A 26,156-nucleotide genomic window follows, 5' to 3' on the forward strand; every position below is an offset into this window, starting at 1 on the left:
TGCAAAAGTGAAGAGGCGGGGCCTGGGAGTTACTGGAGCTTAATCAGATTGGAGATGTTTGCAGCAAATGTCAGAGCCACCCATGCTCAAGAGAACCCCACCTCCTGCCTCCGCCTCATCCTGGTGGTCCCCAGGTGGCTCTGGCTCTTCTGATTCTGTCTGCCAGCTAAGACAGCTTAACCTGAATCAGGCAGCTATGCCAACACATAAAGCCCTTTTCACGTTTTTATTTTAAAACATATTGGTTGGTCTCTGGGGATTTAGCTCAGCGGCATAAGCGCCTGCCTTGCAAGTGTGTAGTTGTGAGTTTGATCCCTGGCACCCAAATAAATAAATAAATAAATAAATAAATAAATAAATAAGTTGGCTTCCAGCGTCATTCAAACAATGATGAAGCTTAATTTAGAAGTAAGAGTTCCCAAATAGATCCTCATTGTCTTTATTATAACTTAGGTTATTAATAGCCTCAATAGTTTGTACTTAACGCATGCCTTTATGTGACGACAGGTGCTTTGAAAGTGCTTTATGCTTTCTTTATATCCATATAAGCTTTATAATATACCTCACAGCTATCTGGTGAAGGTGGTATCATATCCAATGTTACTGGTGAAGGCACCAAGCTGCAGATGTGCCAGTGGGCTGATGGGCACCCTGGACCGCATGAGGGGCCATTCAACACTTTCTTTCATTACTAGGGGAATGTTCACCTAAAGCCATGGATCTCTTTCCACAGTAACTTTATTCCTCAGCTTCTCCTGAGGTCTCAAGGAACTTACTGAACTCTGTTTCTTTTCCTTTAAAAAATTCAGTCATCAGGAAAAAGTGGATGACAGAATGGATCCTGTTCACAACTGAATACTTCCTCTTTGATTCCAAAGTGAAGAGGAAGGGGTGAAAAGCCCCATTTAAGGCCACAATACCCTCCTCAAACCTAATGTGACAACAGCTAGGCACTCAAATGGCTCTCACTTTGAAGCATTTGACCTATTTTGACTTTTCAAGGGACCAAGTGATTTCTTTTAGGCCGATGCTGCCACCGTGAGCCACGTCTGACCACATAAATAAACCAGGTGACTTACAATTTACAGGAATTCATCCTGGCAAGTGTGACCGGCTGAGAGCAGTTCTGCTCACATGCCTTCCTGCTCTTTACCCCAGTGGCTTTCTCAGTGATAAGACCTGCTCTCTGTCAAGACAGAGCTTCATTTATAAACCAAAATAGGTATTTGCATTTTTTGTTTCACCAAGAAGACTTTCTACTTGCTTAAAGTGGGCAATTTGTTTGCAATCAATCATTTCAGAGTTCTGAGGTGGTCAAAGGAATGGCATCTAGCATTTCTTACCCTTCTTTTCCTCGATTATGGATAGCCAGTTCTTCACCAATTCCTTCTTCCTCCTTGAAGCTCTCCCAGTCCAATTTGGATTTCTCAAGGGTGCTCATTTTCTGCTTCTTGGCTCCAATTTTCCCCAAAAGGCTGCTCATGCCACTTGACCTTTTTAACCTTAAGGAAGAATAAAATATGAAGTATGTAGCATGCTAAAACTCTGGTCTCTTGATTGACAGCTTTTCTGATGGGCACATGATAGAAGTCATTTACCTTAATGGAAGTCATGGCTGTACCTAGCATGTTCTTTCTCAGTGTGGAGACTACTATGAACAGGTAAGAATGTTCTTTTCTTTTTTAATCTTTTTGTTTTTTTCTTTTTATCGGTACCGGAGATCGAACTCATGACTGCCTGCTTGCAAGGCAGGCGCTTATGCCACTGAGCTAAATCCCCAGCCCCCAAGAATGTTCTTTTCTTCTCCCTACCCCCTCTGTGGGGCGATCACACCCATGACCTTGGAGATACCAGGCAAGTTCCTGGCCACTGAGCTATATCCCAACTCCCTTTCCCCTTTTAAAAAATATTGAGATAGGATCTCACTAAATTGTCCAGGCTGGTCTCAAACTTGCAGTCCTCCTCCCTTAGCCTCAAGTTTCTGGGATTATAGGTGTGTACTACTATGCCTGGCTAGCAGCACGGAATTCTAATTTACTTTTTCCTGCCTGCTGTCTCTGCTCTGCTGCACTGCAGACAGGAAACACATCTCCTCCAGACTTCTGAGTGCTGGGAAGCAAGTTTCTGCTTGCAGGGCGGAAGGTGACTGGAGGGCTCAGGCAATGTTTTGGAGTCACATGATCAGGTCCAAATTCTAGCTCTGCCCCAGTGACTGGAGGCTATTTAAAGTGCATGCACCTTGGTTTCCCAATCCAATCTACAAAGTGAAATGTTTGCTCACAGGCTGTGACTTATGTTTTATGCAAAGGGCTAAAACAACACATAGCACAGGGTCAAGGTGCCATAAGTGCTGGCCACTCTGAGTCACTGTCATCATGCTCTGAAGCTCCAAGGGGTTCTTTTCAGAGTAAGAACCAGTTCCCAGCACTGATGAGCAAGTCACAGTACCATAAAAGGGCTCTAAAATCAGTTGCCTTTCAACTCCTGTGAGTTGGGGCCTGTTTTTTCCCAGGAGGTGGAGAACATTCCTCACCCTGAAAGCAGGGAATGTACAGCCCGTGCTTTACTTGCTGGTGATCCTATCATGGGTTGCAGGAGAAACCCCATATGCCCACACTCAAGTCTTGGCAGGTCAAATGTTTCTAGTCAATGTTACATGTATGAGATAAAATAAGAAAAGAGAAGGCTGCTAGTTTGTAAGAAAATAGTGTGAGTGGAAGGAATTATGGAAGGAACAAGCTTTTACTCTTTTTATGAAAGTAAAACAAGTTTTCTGCTAGGGGACTGGGAGTTAATTTCTGCCTCGAGGAAAATATGTGAAGAAGTTAAAAAACTTAAAAGCTATGAGCTAACATTACCATTTTGTTCTCTGGATGCTTTCATAGCCACCTTTTCACTGGACTTTCACTACCCTCTGGGGCAAAGAACCACTGAACTGAAATGGGATCACCTTCAAGATGACTTAATCACCAGTGTCACCTTAATCCACTCAAAAACCCAACTTATGCCCTGCGGGGAACAAACAGGCCAGTGTTCCTACTAAACAAGAGACTTCAGAGACAAAACAATTGCCCTAAACATTCTCAACCTATTAAGACTGGTCAGAGGCTGTCAAGGTCAGACATCCCACTAAACACTGAGATGAAGACCCACTAAGATTAAACCACAAAGGGATCAATCATCTTTACTACTAAGTTAGACAAACAGAAGTTCAAGACAGTTAACCAATGTAACAAAGGTCAAACCAGTTGAAAATGAAGATTAGGACCAAGCGAAGTCTCTCTGGACTCCCAGTGAGGTACACTACAAGTTGCTTGAGAGATCTTGACTGCTATTTCACTTTCCTTAACATGACTCCAGATTGTTCTTTAAGAGCTTTCAGTTCATGTCTTCTGAACACTCCTTTCTAGATAATCCATTCTCTATAACAATCTATCAACACATGTGATTTTATCATGAGCAGAGCATGAATGGGGACATGGGAATTTAATGTGCCTCCAACCTTTCACTTTCCATTTTCCTCATTACTACTGTTCTGGTTCTCATTTTGTAACTTTCACCTGGATAATTCAACAGCCTCCTTACTGGTCTCCCTGATTTAGCCCTTCTCTAAACAGCCACACCCTGGCATCTACTCACACACTATCTCTGGAGTGAATTTTTGCTTAAGCGCCTCTTCCATGATCCCTTACTACTCTTTGTTCTTACTATTGTAGGAGCCTGAGGCCTGAAACGCTTGAGAAGTCCTTCCTGTCACTCGCCAGATCTACCCTTCCCCTCTGCCCCACAGAGCCCTGAACCTGCCGTCCACCTCTACTTGTCTTTCACTTGCCCAGTCTTATCTGAGCTTAGAAAACAGTTCCTCCAGAATCCCTTGCACAGTTCTCTCTAATCTTGGGCATAGGTACCCCAGTGCTGCTGCCATTGCTCCCTGGTTCTTTTCCTATGATGGCACTGATCTTTCTGCAGTGGATGCTTAGGGACGGTCATTCAGCTGCAGCTGCCCTGACAGTTCTAAGAAAGCTCAGACTCGTCATTAACCATATCCCAATAAAAGTATCCACTGCAATGTCTTGCACTCTGAGTAAATGAAGACAATATGCAACCTATATACCCCTGTTAGCCTCTCCTGTTGACCTTTTCTGGTGGCATGGCATCCTCTGACTGCGAGTGGGCTACCGAGCACTGTCTGGAGAAGTGGTGGAGTTCATCAGTGCTACTTCTATAGGGCGACTGGCTAACTGGCCCAGCCCCTATCCTTACCCAGGCAATTCTGGGAGTTCAAATAGTTCTCAGAAGTTCTGGTGGAGCTAAACCCTCACGGCCAGGAAAATATATTTTTTAAATTGAGTGTTGTGGCACATGCCTCTAATCCCAGCTCTCTGGATGACTGAGGCAAGAAGGATTGCAAATTCAAGTCCAGCTTGCAGAACTTGAAAACAACTCACAAAATACACACACACACACATACACACACACACACAAAACAAAACAAAACAAAAAAACAAATGCTTTTTAGAACTGATTGTCGTAGCACATGTCTGTAATCCCAGCACTTGGGAGACAAAAACAAGAGGATCACAGTTTGAGGTCAGCCTGGGCTACACAGTGAATTCAACAGCTTGGAACTACGTAGTGAGACCCTGTCTCAAAAAGCCAACCAGCCAAATAAAAAAATCTAGGATTGCCCCTGCCCCATGCTAGGTGTTGAACCCAGGGGTATTCTCCCACTGAGCTACAACCCTACCCCTTTTAATTATTTATTTTGAGACAGAAATCTAAGTTGCTCAGGCTGAACTTTTTGATTCTCCTGCCTCAGCTACCTGGGATTGTAGGCATATGCCACCACTCTGGGTTGTGTTGGATTTTCTTCCTTCCTTGTCTTTTTCTTCCCATACCTCACTCTTGCTTCTCAGGATACTTCCTACATAAACTCCCTCTACTCAAATCTGTAAGTTTTGCTTTGAGGGAAACCTAGGACATTTGGAAGAATAGGTACTTGTAATTCCAAACTGGGAATCTTTCTTGCTTTTTTTTTTGGAGACAGGGTCTTACTATGTAGTACAGGATGGCCTTGAACTCACTTTATAATAGCCTAGGCTGGTCTCAAACTCATAGTCATCCTCTTGCCCAGCCTCCTAAATGCTGAGATTACAGGTGTACACCACCACACCTGGCTCAGAATGAGAAGTTCTAAGGAGACTAACTTCCATCCCCATTCTGTGTGGGCAGCACACAGGCTATGTGTACTGTCTCGCCCTCAGCCTATACCTCCGATGGTATCCTCAGGCTATGCCATTTTTCAACAAATCACTTCCTGACATCTATGAGAAGGTGGTATTTTGCTGTATAGCAGTGAGGATATTTCCAGAAAATGAAAAGTCAACAATTTCTCTTGCTTTGTTTACCACTAAGCATCAGCAGGATGTCACCTGTGCTATTATTTTTTGGAGAGGTTTCCATCTCTGCCCTCAGGGGGTCACAAACATGGTTTATGATATCCTAACTTGATAGTCTGTAAGGCAAAGTAACCTGCCTTTAATTGAGGCTAAATCAAAGTGAATAATACATTGACAGCAGCAGTCAAAACATGTAGGAGGCTCATCATAACTGAAAGACAGGTAGTTCCTTCCTAGAATCTGCTATATGAGGTCCCCCTGCACACTTCTGGGTGTTCCCCATCACTCTCCCACCTTGACACGGGCTTTTGGTGATATAGTTCTGGCATCATTCCCCCACAGCTTTCAGGAAGGTAGATTTATCATGACTTTCCTTGTCTCTGCTACGGGGGTGCATCCATCAGGCTTCCAGAAAGCCGAGGCAGACAAGAGTTGGCTTGTGGGCAGGGCTGCTGGCTCTGCTGTGGAGTATCGCAGACAGCCCTGGAGGTGTGCACGTCTCACCCCAGAACTGCAATGAGCTGGAAGGGAGGAAATCAGCACCAGTTTCCTGCAGGCACCAGCAGCTGTGCATACTAGAAAACCCAGGGGTCAGGGAGTGGTATGGCAGTGGTACGGCACTGAGTTCCCCTGGCAATCTCTCTGCTGTCATCAGAGGTCACCACAGTTCCAGATCACCAAACCAGATATGGGAAAGGGACAGGCAGAAAGTCGGCTTTGACAGGCCAAGCCCCAAACCATAGCTCTTTATCAAAGAGAATCCTTACCCACCTAATGCAAGTCCAAATCTAAAGAAACACTCTACAACATACTTGCTTACTTTCTGATTACACCCAGAATATTACACTGAGGCACACCCAGGGTATTACTGCCAATGTATCCTAATACAGTATATACAAGGTATTACACGTCCAACATCACAATATTTCAACCACATCCTCCTGAATATCACATTGTTATTTGTATAAATTTGATATAAAAAATCCTCTTCAGGAACATGGTTTTTGCTCTAACCAGCTAGCTTCTATGCCATAGGATAGCATGGCTTGATGTAGCTCATCCTCATGGAAGGAGACTTAAATTTTTTTATTAGTGCACATTGATCATACAGTAATGGGTTTCACTGTGGCATGAAATACATGAAGATAATATCTACCCACAGCTCCCTCTTACCCTTGTCTTTCCCCTCTTGATTCCCTTCCTCTTCTCTAACAGCTTCCCTTTTACCTTTATGTCATCTGTTTTTCCCTAAAGAGTCCACATACCAGAGAGCATGATACTTGTCTTTCTGAGTCAAGCTCATTTTGCTCAGCATGATCATCTTCCTCCATCCATTTTCCTGTGAATAACATGACTTTGTTCTTTATGGCTGAATGTCTTTGTCTCTCTCTCTCTCTCCCTGTCTGTTTGCCTCTCTCTCTCTGACACACACACACACACACACACACACACACACACACAATTTTCTTTTTTTTTCAGTAGTACTGGAGAGTGCATCCAGGGGTTCATAGTGGGCTATATCTCCCACCTTTTTGAATTTTTTATCTTGAGACAGGCCCTCACTATGTCTTTAAGTTGTTTGGGCTGGGCTTGACCTTGTAATCCCCTGCTTTGCCCTCCCACAAAGTGCAGAAATTACAGGTGTGTATTACCATACCTGGTTATATACCACATTTTCTTTTTATACCACATGATCCAGCTATACTACTTCCTGGCACACAGCTGAAGTAATTAAAGTCAGGATCGTACAGAACTACCCACATACCCTTCATTATTACAGCACAATTTGTAACAGTCAAGTTATAGAGTCAGGTCAACAGACTTTTCTTCTTGCATATTTTGGTCAAAAGTTCATCAGTCAGCAATTACCTTCAACTCTCTTTTCACTATATCTAGCTAGTGACCTCCCGTAAACCAGGCACCAATTAAGATCTTGCATAAAAAAATTCAGTTAATTCAAAAAAGTAGAAAAAACAGAAAATGCAAAATGGCAATTTTTCATTTCTCAATTCAGTGTTTACAATGATAATTTGCTAGAACTTATTTTGCTTTAGTCCAAGAAATGTAATTTGAACAAATTTCATTTATAACTAAGTGATGAGCTCCATCCTGCTGAGCTTGGCATAAAGATATCATAGTAACTCATTTCCTTTGTCCCATGCCCCCTAGCATTCGGATTCAGCCAAGGGTTCACTCTGTAGCAAGAGCTCTGCCCCACCTACCTACCCGTACTGACTCCTGGGCTACTGTGTGTGTACAAGAGACAGGGGCACGAAGGGGCATGGAGCTGCATAAGAAAAGTCCCCGGGGAAAGGCTGGCTGGGCTGCAGACTGGCAGGGAATAAACAAGGTGAGAAGACCTTTCCCCCTGTTATCTTTAAATTCAACTCCAGGCACCCACCTATCCTACAGAATATAATTTTTGGTCTAGCAAGGAATTTAGAATCATTCATTCACTCACTGTACGGCTCTCACAGAGCTAAGAACTTACTGCCTACCTACCAGACAGTCCTGGGAAATGGGGACATGGTAATATAATAAAGCATAATCTTTGGCTTCAAGGAAAAAACCTAGTGGAGAAAAGATTGACATATCAGCAAACTGTAACCATATACTACGAAGACAAAAAAGAGTGAGTAGCTGAGGGGCTGTTTAATCCAAGCTTCTTTTATAGATGAGTTAAGGCTCCAAAAAGGGAATGCAATCTGCCCATGCTCACAGCAGGAGACTCGGGACGGGCACTCTGCGCTTCCCACACCTTACTTACTATCTTCTCCATCACGCTTGATGCCAGAGCTGGGGGCTCACACTGCAACTTCTATCACTGCAAATGGCAATGCAGGGTCCGTGTCTTTTGTTCACTCTTGATTCATTCACAGTGAAGCATGAAGACACTCACCACACAAGATCACTATGTTTTTAATGAATGAAATCTCCATAATTTGACAGTGAGTTTGCCAGATTTTTTTCCCCTTAACAAAAAGATTCAATACTATATTTGAACTGATATACCAAGGATGCTACAATAGTTTCCCAAGTGGACCAATGCAGTTAGGGTTAGCATATATATGATGATCTTTACTCAGAACTTCAATGTACAGAGCCTGGCTCAAGTCTCTGCCTCTGATACCATAACTGGCATAACCACTAAAATGCAAATTATCTGGAACAAAAAAAAATTTTTTTTTGGCAGCGACATGCAGTTTCCTTAGTATCTGTCATCTGTTTATGAGGCAGGAATGGGCCTTTTTGTAGTTTACACAGGAACTACTTTTCAGAGCCACGCAAGGCTCTGGAACTGGCATAGCACACTCAGAGGAAAAGGAAGAAAGTGTAAGATGAAAATCCCTCATTGAGTGCTTCTGCTTGGAGCTACTATTTTCTTTCAAATCTTTGGATTTAGCTGAAATCCGAAGGAATGAAAAGTAAAACCCAAATCCCTGGTCAATTTCACTACTTACCTGTACAAATCTCTAAGTGCTTTCTCCAAAGCCCAAGATCAGACCACTCCAGGAAATGGACTGAACACCAGCATACATACGGGAGACTGCCTGGATGCCATTCGCGTCTCCACACTGTACTGTCGGTACTCCACAGGCACCATGTCAGGAGAGCAGGATGCCAGAAGCGAGACAAGATGCTCCAAATGATCTTAATTAAACTAATTAAACATCTTGGGGCTTGAGAATTGTTGATATTACTTATTTATTTGAGACAGAATCTCACTTTTTTTCCCCTGAGACAGGCTCTTGCTATGTAGTTCAGACTGACCTGCAACTCATTATGCAGCTCATGCTGGCCTGGAACTCATGGTGATTCTTTTGTCTCAGCCTTCCAAGCACTGGGATTACAGGTATATGCCACCACAGCCAGCAGGTATATACTCTTTAATCTATTATTGAACGTGATACAGTGCCAGCAAAATAAGTGGCATCTATCAGCAAAAGGTGCAAATACAGGGTGGTTAACAACAGCAGTTTCACAGTTTTTATACTAACAGAAACTGATGTGCTACTCAGCTATAGTACTCTTACACAAGTACAAGAATGCAAGGTGGGCCAGGGATTTAGCTCAGTGGTACAAGGGCCTGCCTGGCCAGCATGAGGTCACAAAAAAAAAAAAAAAAGACAAACTTACGTTTGTCTCATTTGATTCAGCTGCTCCACACTTTTATAACATGCGAATGAAACATACCTGCTTGTTCTGTTGACAAAAATCCTATACTCTTCTGAAACATTACAGAAAGCCTTTATAGCTCTTCCTCATACATTTATCTTGCCCTGTTCTAGCCTCTCAGCTGCCAAGGAATACAAAGTAAGTCTAGCTGACCTTAGTTCAACTTAAATAAAGAGCTCTGGCTAGATAAGAAAGCATCATCCATTTACAGCCAAGCTGTTTTCTGCAAAGAAGTACAAGCATTCCACATGCAGTCTTTTCGTTTCTGCTGTGATCAGGCATTCATTCTGAGATGCTTAACTGGGAAGAAGCACTCTCAAATGACACGAAGTGCACTTCTTCCCTTAAACAAGGTAACTATTCTAGGCAGACTCATAACTAGCATCACATTCTAAGAGACAGTTAATGCTCCTCTTTTCCATGAAGAACAGTCCTCTACTGGTCTACTGTTCCACAGAAACCAGCCAAATCAATACGTTTTGTTCCCTGCCACAAAGGGTATACAGTAGATGTCTCTCCAGCCAGTATACTTGTTTGTTAGTTGCCAAGGTAATAGTTCTGGTTATAGTTCCCATTACTTTTTTTTTTTTTTTTAAGGAGGAAAAAAAAAAGCAGAAAAAGGGTACAAGTTATACAGAATTTCAGAAAAAAAAATCACTAGTTAATGGATTACATATTGTCATCTTAGAAATATTTGTTCAAGTTACAAAATTAAAGCTTATATAGTGGACATTCAAACAGTAAGACCAAACAGTTCTGTTCAATGATCCAACAAAACTCAGTAATATCATTGTCTATCTTATACACTTAAATATACACGCAGTTATATCGTTTAGAGCACTTTCTTTTCCTCTCTTTTGTACAATGACTATTACACATTTTAAGGTTTTATTGCTCCCACAGTTCTTATTACTTTTTTTGGAAGAGAGTAAAATCAAATGTGACATAACAGAACAGAGTCGGTCAAATCAAAAGGGTGGACATAATAGATAATGTAAAAACAATAATACAAGGTAATCAACAATGGTTACCATAATGCCTCCTGCTATCTCTAATAGAATTGCCCATATCATCAGTTATAATAAAATTGAACAAAACAGTAAAGAACGAAACCAACAAAACCAAAACATTGGAGACATTACAGGTTTTCAAAAGTAGATAATAGTCAACCAGAATGGGCGTCATAATGAATCCCACTATCTTCACAGCTGTTGCCTGTACTTTCGAACCTGGTACTATCAAGCAAAACAGAATAGAGGAACATCAGTCAAAACAAGATGGTGAGAGAAATACAGGGCTTCAAATCAAGTTAATAGTAAATCAAAGTGGGGTACTATAATATATGCTGCTATTTTTAAATTTATTTTTCCCTTAATTAAAAGGATAAAAATAAAAAAGTAAATAATAAAATGGAGATTGAGATAAAAGAGGGAATAACAACAAAACAGCACAGAAAAAAACATAACCATTTAAGCAAAATAGTGTTTTACCACAAGATAATCCTGACATAAAAGTAGTTACCATATTGTCTCTTTCCTTGAAAGCTTTGAGTATAACTTCGTATACTGTAGCATCAAATATATCAAAACAATGGAAAACCATTCAAGAGAATGACAGTATTACAGGGTATTTACAATCAACTAACAGAAAATGAACAATGGTTTCTGTATAATCTCCTTGTCTATAAAAGTTTTTATTTATACTATTACATATAATAAAATCCAATAAGATACAACCTGTTAAGACCTATGGAGACAGAAGAACAAAAGCTTGATGGGACTTCAAAACAAGATGATATTAAATCAGCATTACCTATTATGACGTCGTTTTCTCCAAAATAGCTGTTACTATCATCCAGTCTTCTCTGCCTTATTTCTGTTGAGCTCTTTTTCTGTCATTAGTTGTCAGTTTGTCTTCTTCATTTTGTTTTCTGCTCCATTCATTGTGGCCTCTCTGCCACTATTTCTGGATTCTTCGTATTTTTCTTTTTTAGAATATCCTGCCAGTATTCTCTGTAGAGTTGAATTGGTGGTTGCATATTCCCCTAGTTCCTCTTTATCCTGGAAGCACCTTGTTTTTCCATCGATTTCCAGGGATAGTTGTGCAGGATATATCAATCTTGGCTGGAGGTTATTATCTTTCAAAGCTTGAATTATTTCCCCCCATGCTCTTCGTGATTTGATGGTTTGTGCCGAGAAGTCTGCTGTAATTCTGATGGGTGTTCCCTTGTAAATGATCTCTTTCTTGTCTCTGATGGCTTTTAATATTCTGTTCTTATACTGGATTTCTGGTATTTTTATTATTATATGTCTGGGTATAGCTCTGTTTGGGTTGTAGGTGGCTGGGGTCCTGAATGCTTCATACATCTGAGTATCTTTACCTTTTGCTAAATTAGGAAAATTCTCCTGGATTATTTCTGCAAGTAGCTTTTGTAGTTCATTTGTTTGTGTCCCTACCTCTTCTTTTATGTTCTTAATTCTTAAGTTATAGATCCTCTTATCATCTTCTAGTCTTTGTATTATTGCTATTTGTTTCTTTGTTATTTTTAAGAAGTTTTTCATTTCATGCTCCCATATTACAAATCTGGCCTCCAGTTCAGATAATCTATCCTTAGTTTCTTTCAAGCTGTTATGCCAGTTTTCGATAGAGTTTTTAGTTTCCTGGTAATCTCTTTGAACCTGCTTCATGTACTCTATGCTTTCTCTATTTTCTCCATCAAACAATTCTCCCCTCTTTTTCTGTTCTTCCATTCCACCATCTGTTTTTTCTTGGGTGGTGCTTAGCATTTCTCTAACTATTCTGCTTATGTCTTGCTTCAGGTCATTAATAACTTCATTCCTGAACGCATCTATGAGGCTCTGGAGATAGTGCTTTATGTCTATTGGTGCGGTGTCCGCTATTGCCTATTTCTCAGGATTGGGGGCCGAGGACCCTTTCTTGTTGCTCCCTCTTCCCATATTCTTTGTTTCTTATATATGCAAGCGTATATAGGAGGCCCAGCTTCCTTCCCTGTTGGCCACAATCTGATTGAATTGCGCTGGCTAGGTGTTCCCATCCACCACAGCGCACCAGGGAGTTGCGGACCAGGCAGCCTATGCAGGGCCCACCCCTCCAGGTCACCTTCAGGCGCTGGGACCTGGGATGTGCTAGCCTACTGGGTCTCAGCCAGCAGGGTCACGTAGGCTAGGCACTGCTCACCAATCCCGCTTGAGAGGGGGATATATGACTGAAGTCACTACAGCACCCTGTTCCCGCAAGTCTGCCTGGTCCCAGAATGTCCTCTGTTGGAGCCTCCTAGATCGTGGAAGAGTCCCAGTTTCTCTCACTCACTGCAGGTCAATGCACGGCTTCCCGCCCATCCTGCTCTCAACTCCGTTCACCGATTCCCATTCTCAGAGCTTTCGTGCGTCTCTCTCATTGCCGAGCCGATTCAGATGCAGTCGTGGCAGCAGGAAACCCAAATCGCGGTTTCCAATGGCACGGGCTCCAGCTTCCACGCTGAGGCTTTATCTGTTCCTGTTATAGCACCAGGATTGCATTCCCAGTTGGTTTCTCTCAGCCCAGTTCGTTCTTGGGTCAGCAGGGCATATCTCCTCTCTTGTTTAGGATTCCTCACTCCGCACCATTCCTGGATTCTAAGCTGGGTCTTTCAGAGAGCCTCCATAGCTGCTGCTATCTGTCCGCCATGTTTTCCTGGAAGTCAGTTCCCATTACTTTTGTATTTTAGAAAAAGCTGGTCACTGTGATGCCTAGCTAGTCATTACGATGCATATTGTAAGAACCAATCCCTAACTGACAAGTCTTTCTGCTTCTGTACTTTTGGCTTGCTTAACCCTTATAAGCCCTAGACCACCACAAATCACGGCCTGATATTTGGGAACGATCCTGATTAGTGCTTGTCAACGTCAAATGAATCTGCTTCAAAATCCTGGGTGTCATTTCAATGTTTCTGCTTTCCACTGCAGGTGATGTGCTGCATATTCATCTGTCTAGATCAGGCCTTTTACAGAGGGTCTAAGTTTGAGAAGTGTTAGAAAAGAACAGGCCCTTTGAAATCTCTTTCTTGTTTTACATCAGATGTTTGCAATGCCTGGTTCACAAATACAATACAGCCAGAAATACTGCTTCAAAGTATAAAAGGAAAGGGTGTACACTGTCAGTCAGGATTGTAAGTTTTAAAGTATACAATCTATTTCTGCTTCTGAGGGAGGCTGTACGATGGACCATCATCACAGCAGTTCTTTAGGCTGCAAAGTGCCACTGAGCTGTTTTTCTCTTTCCATGCATATGTTCTAATTACATAAAAGAAATTCCAGCCTCAAGTTCAAGTTCAAATTGGTGTTTGCACCTAGCCAAAGCAAATGAACGCATTAAAGTCGAAAGACTGAACGGTAACCATTATACTTGTCTTTTTGGATAGAAAGAAAAGGAACTTAAATAATTATTTTTGATGGCAACAAGAAAAACTAATGAATGATAGAAAGAAATGAAGCAGCTGTAAATGCTACAACATGGACGAACCATAATATTATGGTAAGAAATCAGTCACAAAGGACCACATATGTGCTTCCATTCCAGAAAAGAGAATCTATAAAGACAAAGCAGATTAAGAGTTTCCAGAAAGGAAGACAAATGGGAGGGCCTAAGGCAGTGACAAGTAATGGCAGCTAAGGGGTGCAGGATTTCTTTTTGAAGTAACTGAAGGACTGAGTGGGAAGCCATGTTGGAAGACCCTGCCAACTTTCCAGACAGTGCTTCAACTCTGTGAGCATATTGTACTCAAGGCCAAACAAGTGCACAAGTGCATCTCAGAATGGACAGTCACGTGACTGATCTAAAAGAAGGCGGCATGCCAACTTACAGTAATGATGCTCAGTAACAGTAAGGGGACCAGTATTAATCAACTGCTTGGTTGTCTCTTGGCCCCCCTTTTTCTGTTCTTATAACCTTAAGAAGGTAATCAGTCACTTAGTATATGAACTCCAATATGATCTAGTGACAATTTTTCCCAAATTTTCTGGTTCAAAATATCAAAATGACAAGAGTTGAACACACAAAAACTACTGTTATCAGAATACTTTTCACTTAGATCCACCAATTATAAATACTTGCCACAAATGCTTTTTCATCCATATAAACACATATATAAATAACGATTCTAGAGGGGAAGTATGGAGCTATTTTTAAGTAATTTGTAGATATCATGCCATTTCACCCCTGAATACTTTAGTAGCCATCTCTAAGAAGAAACCTTCTACATAAAAGCTACATCTTATATTTCACCCAAGAAATTTTAAATTGATACCATGAAGCAACCTGATAGAGCTCACATCTAAATATCTTTCAAGACCAGCCCAAAATAGCTTTGACAATTGTTCCTCACTCTCTCTCATCACATACCATATTTAGAAGACTCTTCAATCTCCTTTCATCTTTTAATCTAGCACAGTTCCCTGCCTTTTGGCCTTTGGTGTCATTGTCAATTTTTAAGAGTCTACTTTACTTGTCTTACAGAACGTTGTCTGTTTCCTGGGAACAGATTCAGGTTAAACACTTTTGCTGAGCATGCTACCTGCATGAGGTTGGGTACCTGTCACTGCACCATCAGGGGTCACAGAGCATCAGATCACCTTACCTGGGACTCTGTATGGTCAGAAGGGTAAGGGGATGACTGTAGGGCTTCTAAACAGATTGATTAATCTGTAACACATGGGATAACACTTCCAGAAGTTTTGACTGCTTATTTCTGGTGCCTTATACTCTACGGCTCTGGCCATGTCTAGACACACAGTGGGATGAATGAATAGCAAGAGCCTGTCTACAGGACAAATACACAGAAAATCTCCAGGATAACAATGCTCTAGCTGTGAGAAAGCCTTTAAAAGTGAAAGTGGTAACTAGAGAAAAGGCCGAGTTAGAGGATCACCCAGAGAGCCGTAGGCTGGACAAGCCAGTGGTGAGGACAGGGCCTCTTGGGCCCACAGAGAAACACTTGCTTCTCAAGAGTCTGCAGTGGCACATGGGAGGGCTGAAAGATATGAAATCAGTGGCTAGGAAAAACCCTTTGGGCTGGCCCCAGACCTCTAGGAAATGAGACTTGTGCAATTCCCTCCCACTCTGTCTCATTCCGCTGCAGTTTCACTCACTCCCTGGGAAAGAGACCGCCACTGCCCTTCCTGCCTGTGCCCCAGCAGCTTCCTTCCTTGAGTATTCCCGAGGTGGGGTCTCCCAGCACAGCAGAGCAGGGCATGCCACATTTCCAAGCTTTAAGAGAGTGCTGTGGGCTCTCAAGAAGGAAATGTTTATAGTTTAATGGAATCTGGGATTATCCTAGGGAGGGGGATGCTTTGCCCCTGAGGTGCAAATTGCTGTTGTCTTAATTTGTATGATCAGATACAGCTGGAGAGAATAATTTATTCACCAACACAAACAGACCATTCACATTTGTGAGTCAGAATTTTAAAGGAATTATTCAACGTAGCTTCTAACAAAGCCTATAATGACACTTTTCTTGACATAGACTCTGGGAGCTCAGTGGAGGAAGACAAAGCTCATTTTCCAGATAATGGTTCCATATGGGCTCCCAAGTAATCACAACCACAGAAGCCAAGAGGAGCTGAGGCAGCACCAGGATCTGGAATTTAAAACGCTGTGACCTCTCTCTCACAGGGAATACTGCTTGGCTCTCTGTGACCAGTGTCAGGCCAATGGGTCTCTGCCAGTCTGAGGGCTGAACCCCATACCCTCACACTCCATGGCCCCCAACAGGATGACATGGCCCTGAGCAAACAGCACATCTCTCCAACCGTGAATTGGAGAAGCAAAGCACCAGGCACAGACGACCAATGTGTCTCAGTGACAGGGCGTGTGGCTGATTGCTGACTGAGGACTTGGCACGTTTTCTCAAACCTCAGTGTTCTGCTTTTTCTTTGTCTTTCAGCTTTCATTTATCTCCCAGGCAAGTCTCTGTCTCACGAAAAAAATCTAGGGATGTCAACATAAAATAAAACTTAAATTCTTGGGAAGTCCCAAGTTGAGGTCATGTTAAGTTTCAGGACATGGGGTAGGTACCCTTGGCCAGACCAGAAACAATGCCTGTAGCTTTATATCATAAGGCCCTATTTAAAACGGGTCATGTCTGCCCCATTTTAGAAATGGGTAGGCACATTAGCCGTACAGCTGTACAGGAATCTCAGATGAGCCGGCTAGCACACATTTTACAACTTTTTTCTCCTCCTTCCCATCTTTTCATTGTTACTATAGTACATAAGCACATGAAATTCTAAGTGAGAGGAATATGAATTCTGGACACAGTGCTGATTCCTGACTCCTCAAAGTTATGTCTGGCGGGGAGTACGTGTTGTTATCCTTTCAATTAGATGAAGCCAAGTGGTAGGAAGGTCATTTTTCAGCAGTTGGAGCTTCTGCTGGGCCCTGCTCCCAAATTCTTGACTTGGCAGTTTCTCTAGCATTGCCTCAGCATTCAGTTGCCAAGGCAGCATCCCTGGCCACCTACAGGCCATATCCTGCTAACATCAAAGGGCAGTGTGTCCTTCCCTCTCCAGGGGCAGCCCTACCTCTCCTCAAAAGTCATCAGCAGTGTGGGCAGCTTTTCTCTTGTCATTACCATGCTTCAGAACCCAGGACTTAAAGAAGTCTTGGGAAAGAATGATCTGCACAAGGGTGATCACAAGAAAGGGGATCAGTTAAGCAAGCAGCTCAAGCTGTCACTCTGCTTGGGCAATGCAAAGGATTTTAACTATAACAACAACAAAATTGTTCTCATGTAATCTGTACCAAATGAAGAACACTATCTTTTTTTACTGTGTGCAGGAAATGGTTTTCATAGAAGCTGGCCACAGCTAGGCCATCTGTAAACCACAACATCGTTTCTCTTTAGTAAATGGGAAATTTCTACTCATTGCATCACTGACCACCAAAAAGAATTCTCATCTCTAAAGCAAGCAAAATGGTCAACAGAGCTTGTTTTAGCCTGTCCAGCCAGGGGTTGCTAAAGCAGCTTTTCATATAGAAATCTGGATTGTTCTCCAAGATTCTGTCATGTATTCCTACTGCTGAGTGATAGACAAGCCTTGAACAAATATGGGACCCTTCACAGTATGTGCTTTTGTGACTATGACCCATGAGGAGTCACAGTGTGAGATGTCTATGTATGATGGCGGAAATGGCTGCTGAAGGTGTTCAGCATTGCTGGCTGGTACGTGAAGGTAGGTGGGAACAAAACTGACCAACCCTTCCAGGAACACACTGAGAGAACACTGATTTGAAAATCTAAGTCAAAAAGGAAAAAAAGAAAATCTAAGTGAATGGCCAAGAGTGGTGGCGAACACCTATAATCCTAGCACTTGAGAGGCTGAGACAAGAGGATTGCTGTGAGTTTGAGGCCAGCCTGGACTACATAGTGAATTCAAGGCTGGCCTGAACTACATATACATAGCAAGGCTATGTCTCAAAAACAAACAAAATAAAACAAAAGGAAACTTCAAATGTGATTAACTAAAGCACAGCAGATTATTCAGTTCTCAGATTCATGCAATGATGATTTATTTTTACTCTGGTCAAGTTAATTTCTCTGAGTTTCGAGTAACTAATTAGTGAAATAGGGGTGATGTTAAGTACCTTGAAGGATGATTACATGATAGTCACAGACCACTGCCTTACCTATAGAATGCCTTCACTGTGCAGACTTCTGTTGGACACTTCACACAGAAACAGACTTTATCTCATTTAAATCACTTACAGACACAGGCACACAAACAAGCAGCTATGTTAGAAGACTGCACAGAGTGGGAGAGTGCAAGATCTTGTACAATGTAGTGTGTGTGTGTGTGTGTGTGTGTGTGTGTGTGTGTGTGTGAAATTGGAAGGATGAGAAGGAAATGCCAAAGGGGAAGGCTGGGAGAGAAATCCACACAGAGGTAACAGCGTATGTGACACACATGGCTGCACTTAGCAGAAGGCCTGGCACACAGAGGTCACCAGTGCCTCCTATTGTCCTCACTCTTGTTCTTTCAAATCCTTGGAAAGATGTGTTCTAGAATTCAGAAAGAAATGTTAAAAACTGATCCTACTAGAAAAATCTAGGGCATGGGAATTGTTTGTTCTACCTTTTTCTAAAACCCAATCATGTCTGGCCACAAATTGTATTTTAAAATTTGGCTCCCTATTTCCAAACTTTGATTTTAAAAACTTCAAATCCAGAACAGTTGTTCTCCTTTCCTTTCGTTACTGATTGACTGACTAGTATCTAGGATTGAACCCAGGCACTGTTTATCTCTAAACTACATTCACTCTGCTTGGGCAATGCAAAACCTGTGTATGCATACATGCATATATTTTTTCATTTTGAGAGCCAGACATGGTGACATACACCTGTAATCCCAGAACTCAGAAAGCCAAGGCAGGAGGATCACTGCAAGCCTGAGGCCAACCCGGGTTACACAGTAAGTTCAAGGCCAGCCTGCACTACAAAGTGAGACCTTGTCTCAAAATGAAGATGAGATGGAGACGAGACAGGGTCTCACTAAATTACCTAGGCTCCAATAAAGCAGGGAGTTCAGTCATGTGCTGCTATGCCTGGCTCTCATAATTTATTTATTACCTTTATTGTTTATTATTTCCCTGCTAGAATGGAAACTCCACAAGGGCTATAACCAATGTTTGTTTTATTCACTTACATAACCCAAACACCTACCATACTGCCCGGCATCTTATAAGCACTCAATAATCTTTATTAAAAGAATGTAAGAGCCAGGTGTGGTGGTGCACATCTATTATCCCAGCTACTTAGGACGCCGAGGTAGGAGGATTGTGAATTTGAGACTCTACTGGGCAACATCGTGAGGCCCCCAACTCAAAACAAAAATACTGGGAAGTGATGTCAGCCTTGTACATTATAAACAAGTTCCCGTTAGTGACAAATAACAACAATGGATTGGCTAGTATCTTAGCTGCTATTCAACCTTAGCTAGGTTTCTACAGGGGAGATAAGTATTTTGGAGCAAGCAGAGAAAAAACATTTGTTTACTGCAGCAAACAATAGACATTCTTGAATGGCTCTTAGTAGCCTGGAATTTGTCCTAGGCTGGGCTGGACACCATCCCAGAAGGGACTGTAGAATACTCAAAATCTTGTCATAAATGGTAATCTGTAGATAAGTAACTGACATACAAATAAATGACAAAATTAAGAGGAATGCTGAACAAATCTTTGTCCTCCACCCATGATAACAATTTGCAAGAAAAAAGGAGGGAGGAAGAGAGAATCTAGATTTATTTTATGTAAAAAATATTCTATTTTATTCTATGTAAAAATAGAACTCTGTAACCAATAAGCAAAGACTTCTGAAATCAACCAAAGATCTTCCTATGTGTGGCATCAAGGTTTTTCCCTTGTCACTGGTTAAAACACAGCTAGGCTGTTTTTATTTGGGTTGGGAAGGGCTAATTTTTTTCCTGTGGTGCTGAGATCAAACCAAGGGTCTTGTACATGCTATGCAAGGGCTATGCCACTAAGTTACTCCCAGCCCTGGGGTGTTAGTTTCAAATCATATCTACTGCTCTGTTATGAGATAGGAGCCATGCCTCGACCCAGTCTGGAAGCTAAAACCAACTTTAGATGAAGGTAACTGGAACAATTTAGCTAGCTCAATACTCAGCCAATGGAACACTTTCTTGTCAGAATCTGCCAGAAACAATTATTCAGGTGTACACATTTGCTACCAGCAGCAAGATGAACTGTGGAAAAGATGACCACTTTGTCAACACATTCTGCCATGCAAAGTTAAGAGAATCATGCAAACAGCAGTTTTCTTATTCAGAGAGGTCTGAGCTGTGGGTACAGTGGATTAGGTTGAGCAGCTAGAAGAGATACAAAACAAAACAACTTATGCTTGTCCTGCTGGGGATCTTGGAGTTCATTAAAAATTTTAGGGATTAAAAAAAAGATCCTAAAAGCTTCTAAAGAGAGAAGGGTAGGGCTGGGGATTTAGCTCAGCGGCATAAGCGCCTGTCTTGCAAGCAGGCAGTCGTGAATTCGATCCCCGGTACTGATAAAAAAAGGAAAAAGACAAAAAAAAAAAAAAAAAAGAGAGAGAGAGAGAGAGAGAGAAAGAGAGAGAGAAGGGTAAATAAGGTCATAAACAAAGATTCTAGCTAGGGATTTACTCAGTGGCATAAGCACCTGTCTGGCAAGCGTGAGGTCATGGCAAGCGTGAGGTCATGAGTTCAATCCCTGTTATCCAAAAAGCAACAAAAAAGATTTGAGACTTCCTGAAGCTAGGAGACTGACAATGGAGCAACGGCCTCACTATTCCAAAGGAAAATTCTTTTCCATTTATACCCAGCAAAAGCACTAATAAAACAAGGCAGAACAAAGTCATTTTCAGGTATGCAAAGTTTAAAAAATCCTTTTCGTCAGGAAGTTATGGAAAGTGAGTGTTATCAAAATGGGGTATAAACCTAGAAAGATAAAGCTGTGAGATACAAGAAATAGGAGAAGTCCACAAAGAGGGAACAAGGTAGCCTCAGGACAAGATACACAGTCAGGGGCACAATGAGGCCAGACTAAGCAGAAGGATGGAAGGCCCTACAAGGGATAGGGGAATGGTAAGTGGAGAGATGGAATTAGTATTATAGAGTACAGTAGAATAAAATATAAAATATAGTACAATATGCAGGATAGTGGAAATCAGTCTTCATAGGCATTTTATGAAGCTTTGGCAGAGAGTGTGGAAAACAATTTGGAGACACGGAAAACCAACCAACCAACTTCCTCATCTATAGCTATATAGTTGAATCTATAAATGCATGAAGAGAAACACAGCCTACACTCTGGCTCACTAGTGAATAACACTAACACAGTGATCATTATAATTAAACTGGAAAATGCAGATTGTTCCGGGATGCTGGGGCAGGAATTGGTATGAGAGTGTTAAACCTGCTGATTGATAGACAGGCAGACAGACAGCTTGCTTTTTTTCTTTCTTGTGTTACGAATTGAATTCAGGGTCTTGTGCATATTAAGCAAGGACTCTACCACTGAGCTACAGCCAGTCAAATTAGTACTTCATAAATATTAGAGTGAAAAGGAAGTTATTAAGTAAGACCTAAGTTTATGAAGCAAGAAAGAGCAATACATTAAGCACATTATTTTAGAATATGGATAAAAATGTCAGAAGAAATAGCTAAAAGATCCTGAAAAACAAGACTAGATAAGGGAACCACATGCTACATTTAGACTTTTCGAACTACGCATCTGTATCACTTTGCTTTAAAAAAATATTAATGGCTGAGCATAGTGGTGCACATCTGTAACCCCAGCACTTGGGACGCTAAGGCAGGAGGACAGTTATGAGTCTGAGACTAGCCTGGGCTATACAGTGAGTTCAAGGCCAGTTACTACATAGTGAGACACTAGCTAACCAAGCAAACACAAAAAAAGACAATCAGTTTGGGTTAATAAATCTTAATGTTTGTCAGAAAAAGACAAGAAGGGGATTTTCCTGGGTCATCTTCAGTCTGCCCCTATTAGTCTTTGGCCTTCCTAATTTTTTTTTTTTTTTTTTTTTTTTTTTTTGGTACTGGGGATCGAACTCATGACCTCATGCTTGCCAGGCAGGCACTTATGCTGCTGAGCTAAATCCCCATCCTAATTTTGAATGTGTCCTGTTTAACCTCTGTTGATGCTGTCCTTTAGCATGCTCCTTAGTGTTTATTCTCAGTAAGAAATTCTGTCCTAAAGGATGTACAGTCCTTTCCATAAGATCAAAATACCTGAATGGAGTTGGATTTGACAGCACTCTATGCATGCATCCTTTGTTCTAATTAATTCACTTCCTCATTCACAATGCCCTATATTCCTACTCTGCCAGACATAGGCTGAAGCCAGGGACACAGAATATGTTGTGGCCATTTTTGCTGAGGAGCTCTGGCCCTTGACAGTACCCAATGACTAAAATATCAAGACAGAAGTCTCCTTTCTAGCTTCTCTCTCAAACATCTACTATAATATTTTTTAGTTATTTTTAAGTGTTGTCTAAAAACCTCTATAATGAAAGCTTTGGGGTACTCTCCTTGACCTTCTGGATCACACTCTGAGACCAGGGTCCTGGATCTGTACTTTACCAAGGGCCCCCTGAGATTTGTCTGCCATGGTTTTAGAGCAAATTCCTGATGTTTTCCATTGAAATACATAACCACTTTAATTACCCAAACCTTTAGGAGATAAGCTGAATGTTGGGGAATTCAGTTAAAACTGTGGACTCAATTTGGATGACCAGGGCCAAGTCATTAAGACAACATTAGGCTAGTTTTAAAAAACTGTGAACATGGGCTGGGGATTTAGCTCAGTGGCATAAGCGCCTGCCTTCCAAGCAGGCAGTCATGAGCTCGATCCCCGGTACCGATAAACAAAACAAAACAAAACAGTGAATATACAGATTCAAGATAGAGACAAGCCAGGTGGGCTGGTCTGTTTTTTATGTGTGGCCCTGCATTCCTCAATAGGCAAAAATCAGCCAATTTACTGTTCTTTCTCCACTGGAAATGCTGATGAAATCCCCTGTGAGTACAGTGTTGAAATGACGAAAGCTAGAACATTCTTCCAGCACCAACACCAAGGTTGTAGAGAATTATACTTACTTCTCAGTAAATTCTGCATACTGTTAACTAGAATATGAAGAGTTTATACCTCTCCTGAGACTAACTCTCATGCTACCAGTAAGCAAGTTCCATTGCCCATCTCCACATACACTGAATTCAAGAAGCACAATTTTGCTATTATTCTGAGGGCTGCCTCTCAGGCAGACAGTCTAGCCAAAATGAAGCAAATGAAGCAAATAAAATTCACAAAGTGGACCTTATTGCATTGCTATTCAGGACAGGCCTCCTCTGCTGCTGGCACTGCTCCATCTGCTACAGGAGGACATCAAGCTTCAGGAGGAGCTTAGAAGGAAACATACATCTGTGGAGGAGCACCACTTGCAGTGTTCCAATGGGGAGCAAATGCAGTCTGCCCTCCTCCTCCCCACCAGGATCTGGGCACTGAGAGCCGGGAAAAGCATAAGCAATTGCTTCAGTCTCTCCCAGCCTTACTACTCACCATCCTCCCCCAGCGCTTCTTTGGCATTAAAACTTATATAGAGTGAAATACCCAGATTAAAGGCTCTGCTTATCTTCCATCAGTTTTAGCAAATGCATACCCTGTAGTAATTTGTACCCTCAGTCAAATTTCCATCTTGGAAAGTTCCCTTCCCTGTCAATAGCAACGAGTACTATGCCTTCTATCAGTTTTGCTTTGTTCTGAACTTTACATACATGGAATAATGTGGTGTTTATTATTTCATGTCTGGTTTCTTTTATGTAGCACAATGTTTTTGAGATTCATCTATGTTTTATGTATTAATAGTTTGCTCATTATTTTTTGGCAGTACTAGAGATCCAATTCAGGGCCTCCGCACTGAGCTACAGCCTCAGTCCTTTAACCTCAGCCCTTAAAAAAAAATTTTTTTTTTTTTTAAATTTTGAGAAGGGTCTCTCTACGTTGCCAAATTACGCATGAACTCATGATCCTCCCACTTTAGCCGCCCCAACTGCTGGCATCACAGGTGCAACCACACTCAACTTGCTCCTTACTACTGCCACACTTTTGTTGCCCTCCTATCCCTGGATGTCTGGGCTGTTTGCAATTTTACACTATCATGAATAAAACATGCTTGTGTAAAGGTTTATTTATAGACACTTTTTTGGGAGAAGGTTAAAACAGGTAGAATTGCTAGGCTACAGAGTTGGTATGTTTTTGGGTATTTTTAAAGGTATGTTTATCTTTACAAAAAACCAAAGCCAAACAATTCTCCAAAATTATGAACTCTCATAATTTGCACTCCCACCTGCAGTATATTGGTGTTCTGTCTGATGTGTATCCTGAGCAACATTTGATATTAGTTTTTGCACCTGTGAACTGAGATAGTAGTATTACTGTGATTTTAATTTGCATTTCCCCAATATCTATTAATGATGAACACTTTTTCCATGAACACACTTACTTGTACAAGTTCTTTTGTGAAATGCCTGTCAAAACCTTAAAAAACTTTTTTTGCCATTCAAAATTACATTATCTTTTTATTATTGTCAAGTTTTTATATATATGTACATATAAAAGAGATATTTTACATGCATTTCCTTTGTGCCGGGGGCTGTCTTCATTTTCTTAATATCTTTTGATGAGCAGAAGAGGTGACTGCAAGGCCATTGGGTTACCATAAAAGGAAGTAAGATAATGTTATGAATTTAAAGAAATAAAACGGTTAGCATTTCTTCTTCTTTTTTTTTTTTTTTTTGTCTTTTTCCTTTTTATTGGTACCGGGGATCGAACTCACAACTGCCTGCTTGCAAGGCAGGCGCTTATGCCGCTGAGCTAAATCCCCAGCCCAGTATTTCTTCTTTACACTATTCGTTTTCAGAAGTCAATTCTATGTCTCAGTGTATGTAGAACCACTACACCCCTCCCACTGCCTATGCATTAGCTAACTTTTAAAAAGACAAGAATCTTTAATGGCTGCCCCTTGCAGATAAATGCTATGCTGTGCTGTGGCACAAAGGAAATCACAGGAAACGGCTGCGAGGGGACATTTCCCTGTCAAATGAGAATTAGGAAAGGAAGTCCTGAGATGGTGCTGACAATGTCACCAAGCCAGAAAGCTGTGGAGCTTTATTGTTTTGTTTTTCTAAGCAGAGGGAGGGAAGTAAAAGGACTAGAAAGGAAGTTCTAAACCCTTTCATCCTGCACTCCGGGTACTAATGCTGCCCATTCTTCTTACTCTCTCCCCAAGCTGATTAAAAGGAGGAAGTTACGGTGGTCAGGGCAAGCCATGAAGATGCCAAGATGTCTGGCTGTTCTCCTCACACCTCTGCTGTACGCGCTGCCCTTCACCCTGGGGAAATCACTCCTTCATAGGTTCTCCTTCAGGGACTGAGATGCAGAAATCAGTGTGGCTCCAGGAGGGGCTGAGTTTTATTAATCATTAATGCTCCATAAAAGCCTCCATGGAACAGAGGTACTGGAACACCAGTTACATCACCATCATCTGGCAAGGCCAGCATCACCGCCCCATCCCTCACCCGCATCCAGGACTTGCTGCTTCCTGTAGCACTCTACCACTGCAGATGGGCAAACATTTATTTGCTTCCTGTCATAAACCCCAAAACCCTTTAAACTACAGAATGGGTGACAGGCAAGAGGAAAGGAATAGGCAAGAGCACGATGATGTGGATAAAACAGTTACAGCAGTCCCAGACACTCCTGCTGGCCCTACTGCCTAGGGAACATTTGCACTCACATGGGATGCAAGTCCTAGAAACAGCCTGCCAGCCTGCTAAATCACTGGTACCAGGCCAGAGAGCAGAGACCAAAGCTGGAGGTAGGGTGAGTGTGGTAGAGGCCTTCAGAGCACAGAAGGAAGGAAGGAAGGAAGGAAGAAAAGGCTGCTCGGGACATAATAAGTCGCTTGCGTACTTTACACTACTCAGGTTAACTTGTCAAAACGACACTGAAAAAGAAACA

The 26,156-nt window shown here is 41.8% G+C and overlaps 1 protein-coding gene across 4 annotated transcripts in view; it reads right to left on the reverse strand.

Moving 5' to 3' along the window:
• Window positions 1–26,156, reverse strand: part of Cfdp1 (craniofacial development protein 1) — a 138,602-nt gene that overhangs the window by 19,022 nt on the left and 93,424 nt on the right. For 3 of the 4 annotated variants that reach the window (XR_010047040.1, XR_010047038.1, XM_003472030.5), the window contains exon 6: window positions 1,344–1,502. The exons of the other annotated variant lie outside the window; for it this stretch is intronic. Coding sequence is in view for 1 of the 3 variants with exons in the window: in XM_003472030.5 (XP_003472078.1) it covers window positions 1,344–1,502 (159 nt within the window). In the remaining 2 variants the exon portion in view is untranslated. The remainder of the gene's footprint in view (window positions 1–1,343; window positions 1,503–26,156) is intronic. 4 annotated transcript variants of the gene reach the window in all.

Source organism: Cavia porcellus, unplaced genomic scaffold, assembly GCF_034190915.1.
Source record: "Cavia porcellus strain 051 isolate PalLab524CR breed Dunkin Hartley unplaced genomic scaffold, mCavPor4.1 scaffold_4, whole genome shotgun sequence".
NCBI lineage: Eukaryota > Metazoa > Chordata > Mammalia > Rodentia > Caviidae > Cavia > Cavia porcellus.